The sequence below is a fragment of the Bufo gargarizans genome, chromosome 3 (genome assembly GCF_014858855.1).
Source record: "Bufo gargarizans isolate SCDJY-AF-19 chromosome 3, ASM1485885v1, whole genome shotgun sequence".
NCBI lineage: Eukaryota > Metazoa > Chordata > Amphibia > Anura > Bufonidae > Bufo > Bufo gargarizans.
The window spans coordinates 167,954,085-167,963,317 of NC_058082.1; the positions used below are offsets into that span (position 1 = coordinate 167,954,085).

Consider the following 9,233-nt stretch of genomic DNA (forward strand, 5'->3'; position numbering starts at 1 on the left):
CGACCAAGGATAACATCTGCATGGAGCTTGTATGTTCTCGCCGTGTTTACATGGGTTTCCTCCGGGTACTCCAAAGACATAGGGACCTTAAATGCTGGATGATGATGTCTGTAAAGTGCTGTGGAATATAGTAGCGCTATAAGTGCATAAAATAAATTAACATCACCAAATCAGTCTCCACATTAAAATATACTAGTATTACTGCCCTGTGTCTTGTAATTTGTATGCCAATTACCTCAATAAGGAGCTCAAGCCGGGCCCATTATCTTGGAGCCCAGCACCGTCCCACTGTTAATTTATTCCCTTCTTATCGCCGACAAACATTACGTCGGCGATGAGCAGTGAATAAATTAACAGTGGGACGGCTGGAGGTAATTAGCATATTAATAAAAGCAATTTTATAGACCAATTACAAGGCACAGGGCAGTAATACTAGTATATTTTAATATAAATTGTGGAGACTGATGTGGTGATGTTAATATCTCAGTAAGTGAAATCCAGGTGACAGTGTCCCTTTAAAGCTTTTTTTCTTTATTATACTGAAGCCAACAGTATCTGATTGGTGGAGGTCCGACACCCAGGACCTCCACTGATCAGCTGTTTGAGAAGGCGTGCTGCGGCCTTCTCGCAGCTTTCCCTAGGCCAGTGACATCACGTTTCATCGGTTACGTGGACCAGGAACAGCTCAATCCCATTCGTGAGTGGGGCTGCGCTGTGCTTGGTAATCTGTAAGTTAGACCTTCCAGCGATCAGAGGACTGGTGATCAGTAAAAAAAATAAAAAATAAGAAAACCTCTTTAAAGGGAACCTGTGACAATCTGTCTTGTATTTTATTCTTTCATTATTTAGCGGCAGGGGAGTGGGGCAGGCTGTTCGCCTGCAAAGTTATACAGGGAAGGCTGTCAGACACTGAACCCAGAATAAGTAGATGTTACAATGAATGGACTGGGAGGGGTTTATCATGAGGGGAATATTTGAAGTCAATTTTGTATCAGTCTGCTTTGGCGCCATATTTATCAAATGTTGCAGGTTTGTTAAATTTACCATATCTTTGTACCGAACACTTTTCTATGCCACCCTCCTATTGGAGTAAGAGAATTTTTTTTATTTGTAAAGTCCGTGATAAATCTGGAGCAAAACTCATTAACATAGCTAGAGTGGTGTAAAAATTCAAATAGTCGCAAAAATTTTACATAAATAACCCAAGAGAGTTGCAAAGCCCTGTTTTGCAGTGTCTTGAAGCCAGAATTCTGTTGTGCAGGGCTTGTTAAATTCCCCCTGTGTCAGTCTGCTCCTCTCCCCTTGCTCTATAACAGGGATCAGCAACCTCTGGCACTCCAGCTGTGGTGAAACTACGACTCCCAGCATGCTACGTTCATTTCTCTGGGAGCTCTGAGAACGGCCAAGGAGGTGTGCATGCTGGGAGTTGTAGATTCACCACAGCTGGAATGCTGAAAGTTGCTGATCCCTGCTCTATCGCAACGTTTCTCTTTAATATGCTTTGTCTGACTCGTATAGAAAGCAGAACACTGTATGAATAATTGTATTCCTCACTTTATTAACCCCTTAGTGACGAATAACGTACTATGTCCGTCATAATGTGGTATTAGTTACAGCATCATGACGTGCACAAAGCTTGCGGTGGCACCGCTATCTTAACGTGTGTCACGGACAGCAGAGCTGTCCAAGCACCCGTCAGGGGACCAGTTTCCCAATCACAGCGGTCCTTGTTTCCCAATCGCTGTGATTGGTCACTCAGATCTGAGTGACCAATCGCAGCGCGTCCTGCTTGCCGGCAGGGAAAAATAACACAGCGCAGCTCCGATCTCCTCATTGTGACAGTTACACTTTACTTTATTATAAATATATTTTCCTTTTATTAGTATAATGGCTCATTTTGTCTATGGCGCAATCATCAGGGGAAATAAAATGGCCACCGTAGTATTGTACACACAAAACCTGTCCTAATTACACAGCAGGACAAGTTCCTTTATAACACTGAGCTAAAGAGCTGCCTCAGCCTCCTCTCTGTTCTGCTTATCAGGGATTATGATCCTGAATACAGATGATCAGATCTTCAGCTGAATCTTTGTAGGAATGGAGCTCATGAGGACACAGCTGAACCCCTTTACACTTGGTGTTACCATAGGCCCATGTGTAATCTGAACAAACACTTGTTGTTGGCCACATCATTTTAGTTACCTGAAATTCCAGCGTTGGTCTACTAATGACCAAGATCCATGTCTGGATATGACTAGTTATGTCAGGTGAAGGATGAGCCCCAAGTAATTTTTCTGTGTTTGCATTTTCGGTTTATTACCGTACTCCTGGCCTTTCCGGAGCGATAACTTTATCTTTCAGTTCACATTGCTGTATGAGGGTTTGTTGTTTGCAGGACAAGATGTACTTTCTAATGACACTGTTATTACGTACAATTTAGTGGGAAGCTGGAAAAATAATAATGTGGTGGAATTGGGAAAAAAAAAAACTATATTCTGCTACATTTTTATGGGTTTTGTTTTTACGGTGTTCCCTATGCAGTACCCCTCATTCTCTGAATCAGTACAATTACAGCAAGCCCACATTTATTTCAGGAAAAAGATGCATATTGAAATATCCAGGAAAGCATGGCATAATATTTGCATCACATAAACAACAGTATCTAATTAAAAAAAAGTGATATCTGGTCTCAAATGTAATCCTCTGGGCATGCGAGTATCCAATTTAATAATCCAATGACCTTTCCTTTCTCTAACCTTTGCCCCCTACGTGAAGGTCTATGGACTTGTTCACACCCTTGTTCTCTCAGACTGGATAAGTCCCCTACAGAACAGAGTCAGCACATCCATGTATGACATGGATGGTCATTCGTTTAAATAGTCACAATGTAATGCTATGTTTCGCCTGCTGCCAATGCAGGTAAAATCTGTAGCTGCAGAGAATAGCGGGGCGGGGGGTGTGAGAGAAAATCGCTCATTTTAAAGAGGGGTTATGTTCATGAATATACACAATCTGCTTCAGTTGTGGGGATGGCGCTGGGGAAGCTCTCGCTGCTCCGGCGATCTTCTCAACAACACTCTATTAGAATTTTGCGGTCTTTGTGGTAGACTGCATAATCTGCATAATGCGTTAGTAATTGCGAGATCTTGCATTTTAGCTCATTTTATATAATTATTACATTGCGTGAAATTTCACTTTTCTACAAATGAAGAAAACTGTTTCACACGGTGACGTAACGCCACTAGGCATGCTGGGAACTTCCTGGTTACATGCCTGGCGGCGACTCTTTATTAGGAGTCTGATAATAACATGGGGCATGTGCTGGAGTTTGTGTAGTAATAATTTTATTTCATTTTTTTAATAACATTTATTCATATTATTGGGGTTGCTGCTTGTGTTTAATATAATAAAAATGAATATCAATTTTGATGACAGGGTCTCTTTAATCAACTGTGCACACTAATGTCTGGAAGGGCGGCCAAAGAATATTACAGTAAAAGCTGCCTTGTCTCATGGTTACTCTGGGACAGTTTTGGCCCATAAATTATACATTTAGTCAAGTCAACTTTGCCAGTTCTGAAGAAGTATTTATTTTCTTTACAACAGTGTTGTGAAGCCCTTTGAAGAGGTCCCCTCTCATCTCACACAGACGCTGCATCTCTTCACATTGGGCGATTTGTCTAAAGTCAAGCAGAAGTCCCTTTTACCAGGTCTCCGGGAGCTCCTGGCTCTGGCTGTAGCCCATGTGGAAGAATGTGAGGTATGTGGATTGTTCAGCATTCAGTGCTAACAGAAGCCAAGGACTGAAGAGGATAAAAACGAGCCACACGATATGAGGTTTTCCTTGTATGTGGATATTAATAGTGGGTCAGAGGTTGTACTATATTTTGTCAGCATAAAAAAAAAAACCCCTCCTCTTAGCATTTTTGAGGAGTATTTTTAGCCAAGGAGGAATACAAAAAAGTTTTTTAAATGTTAATTATTGATTAACATTGAATTTTTATTTTTTTTGAGGGGGGAGGGTGAGTAGGGAAAAAACTATTCTCTTGTTTGTTTTAGTTTTTCACGGGAGGTTTAAATAACATGTTAACAAAAGAGAAAAAGAATACCGAAATGGGAGCCGCACATCTACAAAAATATAAGTTTATTCAGGTAACAGACACAACATAAAAAAAGTTTAAAATCGTTGTATACAACAAATCTGGGCCATATAAGCCGTGTATCGGCTCATGCCCATCTGAATCGCCACAAATTCATGTACAAACCCCCAAATTAATCAGCATGTAATAATATAAAGTGCATGAAATCCATCAACAATGGATAATAAATACTTATCATAAAAATGGCATGATGGGGGGTGTCTGTGGCGGTCAGCAGAAGAGCCCAACGCGTATCGCCAGACTTGCTGGCTTCCTCAGGAGTGCACTCCTGAGGAAGCCAGCAAGTCTGGCGATACGCGTTGGGCTCTTCTGCTGACCGCCACAGACACCCCCCATCATGCCATTTTTATGATAAGTATTTATTATCTATTGTTGATGGATTTCATGCACTTTATATTATTACATGCTGATTAATTTGGGGGTTTGTACATGAATTTGTGGCGATTCAGATGGGCATGAGCCGATACACGGCTTATATGGCCCAGATTTGTTGTATACAACGATTTTAAACTTTTTTTATGTTGTGTCTGTTACCTGAATAAACTTATATTTTTGTAGATGTGCGGCTCCCATTTCGGTATTCTTTTTCTCTTTTGTTACATTGTGCTTCATATACCGAGGGCCGGCACTCTTGTCTTTATTATTGGATGTGCCCCTACTTTCTTTGATTGCATATTTAAATAACATGTTGTTATACAGTTTGCAGGGAACATGGGAATATTGTGGTTTTTTTTTGGTTTTTTTTTACCACTTTTGAAAACTTTATGGGATTTTTTTTATTTTATATATTTTTTAAATGTATTAACCTTTTAATTATAGGTTTTTTTTGTTTTTTTTTTACTATGGAACATCATCACATTTATAATTTGTTGGTAAACCCAGTATACTAGCTCATTATAGCCTATCACTGTGACAGTGACATTTGGCTGTTAAGATAAGCCTATGGTACAGTCTATGCATGCGGCCATTCGTCTGTTCCACGGACCCGCAAAAAAATAGGATAAGACATTTCTGCAGGAAAAGAAAAAAACATGGCAGCAAGCACTCAGCCAGGATCTGTGTTTTGCGGATCTGCAATTTGTGGACCTCAAAAACAGGTATACAGTCACGGCAGGCCTACAGGCCCTTCTTTCTGTCAAGCTGTTTAGATACTGCAGTCGCTGTTGAGAGTGGCATCTCTTGGGTTAAGGGTTACAGCCTGACTTCAGTCATTGCTGGGCATATGCAAAAACAAAACACAGTTAGGCCTAGTTCACACTTCAGTGATTTCCATCAGTGATTGTGAGCCAAAACCAGGAGTGGAGGCTACACAGAGATAAGGTATAAGGGAAGGATTTGCACCAGTTCAGTTTTTTTGACCCACATCTGGTTTTGGCTAACTGATGGAAATCGCTGATCAAACTCTGACAGATCACTGAAGTGTGAACTAGGCCTTAGTCAGCATATCCTGTAAAGTGAAATGAATGGACAGTTGCTTGTTGCCATTGCTGATCATGCAAAACAAGTGATCTGGAGTGCTGTATCAGCGCAGCATGTGTGGGTTCTCTTCAGTCACTGCTACCCGTGCCAAGAGTAAGCTTGGTGTGGGTGGCAGGGACTGAACAGACTTCTCTGTGCTATAAATCGAATAAATTATTGGTATTTCAGTACATCTTCTTCATTTTGAACATATGCCAATCTATTGTACTGACTTTTCCCGTTTGGATGCATGGAGCCTTCTATACCAGTGACAGATTGTGCCCCCTGTTGGTACTTGTAACAAATGATACAATATATAACCTTGACTACCTTGTTCAAAAAAATCAAATATTAAACAATTATATTCAACAGATTAATTTTTATAATAAAACAAATGTGATTATTTTTATTTATTTACAGTTGTGCAAAGCCAAAGGTTTTATCTGTGAATTTTGCCAAAATTCCAGTGCGATCTTTCCTTTCCAGACTGAAACCTGCAGAAGATGTGAAGGTATGTGTAGTGAATCAAGCTGGGGTCTTGTGTAGGGGTCTTAGTATAATGTGCTGTTACAGGTTTATTGGGAGCAGTGTTAAATGTTTTCTTGAGATCTATTGTTTGTGAATAACTGTGGAATTATATAGTTTTTCCTTTTGCAAGAGTTTCTGAATACATCTGGGTTGTGTATTGTCCCAAGAAGTGACAAGTTATCACACGTGCCATATCTGTGCCATAATGTACAACTTTAAGAGCTTCTCAACACTTTTCTAAAGTGGCACTAAGAGAGGTGCTTGACAGGGCGCATAGCCTCTGAAGCTTGCCAGAAACTGGCACAGACTCAAACTATAACTTGCACCACATTTGAGGTTTTGGCGCACAGAGCATTGTATCAGTCAATACATGATGGACATGATGTCTACATATTCCTCCTAAGCAAGTTGTTCTGCAGCCGCAGTAGTTAATACATGTGACCCCTTATTGTAGCTTATTATTATATTACAATATTAGCGGTTACCCCCTGACTTCTGACCTTTTATCGTAAAAGAGCTCGTCATTGACTCGTCATTCTTATCATTTACAGTGGGGCTCTGTTCCCCCAACCAATGGCATATTGTGGCTTGCCTGCTGTTGTCATAGCAATACTATAGAATACTACAGTATATCCAATCATAGTCTACTAATTAATCACATCATTGACCCAAATAGTATTCCGCCTATAAAATAACCAGCATGTGAATTGATCCATTACACTTAGATTGACTTTTTATAAGAATGTAGGGATGTCCCGATACCATTTTTATTTATTTTTTAAGACCAAGTACCGATACTTTTATTTAAGTACTCACCAATACCAATTATAACAGCGCCGCAGTTGCTGATAACAAGGAAAAAAATAAAGCTAGAATTTGGTTGCTATGGACAACTGCTTTACTTTTACTTTGTACAAGGGTTAATAAATGAATAGGCATATATGCCCATGAAATGGAGAGAAAGTAACTGAATTTCTCCTCCATTTCATGCACCATACCCACCTGGCCGGCTGTAATCCTTCCCATGCGGATGCACCAGATACTGGGAGGAAGTGGCTTTAAAGGGAACCGGTCACCTGGAAAACACACATTAAACCAACCACAGTACCTTAAAGTATCCCCCAGTGTGTTGCTAATCATGATTTTCTTTCCTCATTCTGTCTGTTGGCGCCTTCTCCAAGTCAGGCTTGAAGTCAAGGGGGCAGCAGCCTCCTTGCTTCAAGGCACGATAAGCCTGCCCCTTACCCCTCCTCTCTACACTGTGATGGACATATTGCAGTGATGCTGGGACTGCGCTCACTCGCGCATGCGCCATACGTTGCCTGTTACAGAGCGTTCCCGCCTCCCTCACTCACCGCCTTCATTTTGCAGACTGCGCATGCGCTGTTCAGTTCCATCGCGCTTGCGCCCGGCCGTCGCTTCTCGTCTTTAGCGTGAGCATAATCACTTGCTTGCGTTCTCCAGCGCCTGAAGCCAGTGATTTACGCTCACGCTAAAGAGGAGAAGCAACGGCCGGGCGCGAGCGCAATTAAACTGAAAGGCGCATGCGCAGTCTGCAAAATGAAGGTGGTGAGTGAGGGAGCCGGAATCGTGGCAAGATGTCGTCTGGGACACGGGACCCGCCGCTGCACGGCCATCGGGTATCGGCGACATTTGCACGAGTACGAGTAATCGTGCAAATGTCCGGTATCGGTCCCGATATCGATACTGGTATCGGGACATCCCTATAAGAATGTGTTTATTTTCCTCGAGACACAAATCTGCTGCTTTTTGTTTGACACTTCAGGTTGTATATAATGTTGTTTCCTCTGCCCTTCTAGCTTGTAAAGCGTGCTATCACAAGGACTGCTTTAAGACCAATGACTGTCCCAAATGCTTAAGGATCATGGCAAGGGAAGCCCTAAAAAGTGACCTTGCATTAACATCAAGTGGCGAAGTGGACTCGAGCTCAACAACCTGAGTGCAATAATGAGCAACTTGTATATTGTGTATATTTTAGTTTTGCAGTGTAAAACAATCTATTTATGACGGTGCAAGCTGGGTTTGTCTTGTACTCTTTTATTGAATGTAAACATAAGTAGCATTTTATTAAACACTTTGTTTTTTTAGGTTTATTGAACTTCTGTTAAGGATGTCAGTAGATTTTGTGCCTTAATATGACGTGACGTCACAACAGGCTGCAGGGCACAGAGGCTGTCGTCAATAGGCTGGACCCTTGCTGCAAACACTGCTGTACTCGCAAAAAGGATCAGCGCTGAAAGGGTTTTGCACAGTGTTTGATCCGTGATTTTCAGCAGTTATTGTGAGCCAAAAGCAGGTGCAGAGCTACACAGAACAGGTGCAGATCTTTCCATTATAACTCATCTCTGAGTAGCTTCCAATCCTGGTTTTGGAAATCACTGACCAAACGCTCACTGTGAAAGCGGCCTAAAGGGCTTTTCTGGGATCAGTATATTGATGGTTCATCAATATCAGATCATGAGAATCCAAATTTTACATCCCGCCAGTCATCTGTTTGAAGGGGCAATGGTGCTCGTGAGAGTGCTGCAGACTCTTCAGTGTTTAGCTCAGCCTGTCTACCTGCTTACCTTACATGAAGCAGCAGTGGTGCAAGGTATTGCTGCTTGAGATGAAGCTGCAATACCCTGTACTGCTGCCACCAATTATGGCCGTGCAGGAAGACAAAGTGAGGTGACTGCAGCGCTCACATGAGCACCACTGCCCTTTTAACCAGTTGATTTTGGGGGAGGGTTGGTGCCAAGATTGTTGTTGATCCTAATGGTCAATGATCCTAACGATAGGCCATCAATATGCTGGTCCCAGAAAATCCCTTTAAATACTGACATTAGAAATATGGAGTGATGTGCAATCAACTGATTTTAACCTTTTTCTTAAGGGCTCATGCACACGGCCGTTGCATGGCCGTTCCGTGCTTTGGGACACCGCAATTTGCGCTCCCCAATAATAGGGCAACATCCGTGCGGATTCCGCAGACGGGTCCGGACCCATTCAACTTGAATGGGTCAGTGATCTGTCCGCACCCCAAAATAGTGCATGCACTACTTCTTTGCTGTGCGGAGGCATGGA

General features: G+C 41.9%; 1 protein-coding gene across 1 annotated transcript in view; it reads left to right on the plus strand.

Annotated features, from left to right (window-relative positions):
• Nucleotides 1-9,233, plus strand: part of RUBCNL (rubicon like autophagy enhancer) — a 67,371-nt gene extending 58,138 nt beyond the window's left edge. The window contains exons 14-16 of the mRNA XM_044285530.1: nt 3,607-3,760; nt 6,039-6,129; nt 7,967-9,233. Of these exons, the coding sequence (XP_044141465.1) occupies nt 3,607-3,760; nt 6,039-6,129; nt 7,967-8,106 (385 nt within the window). The 3' untranslated portion in view covers nt 8,107-9,233. The remainder of the gene's footprint in view (nt 1-3,606; nt 3,761-6,038; nt 6,130-7,966) is intronic.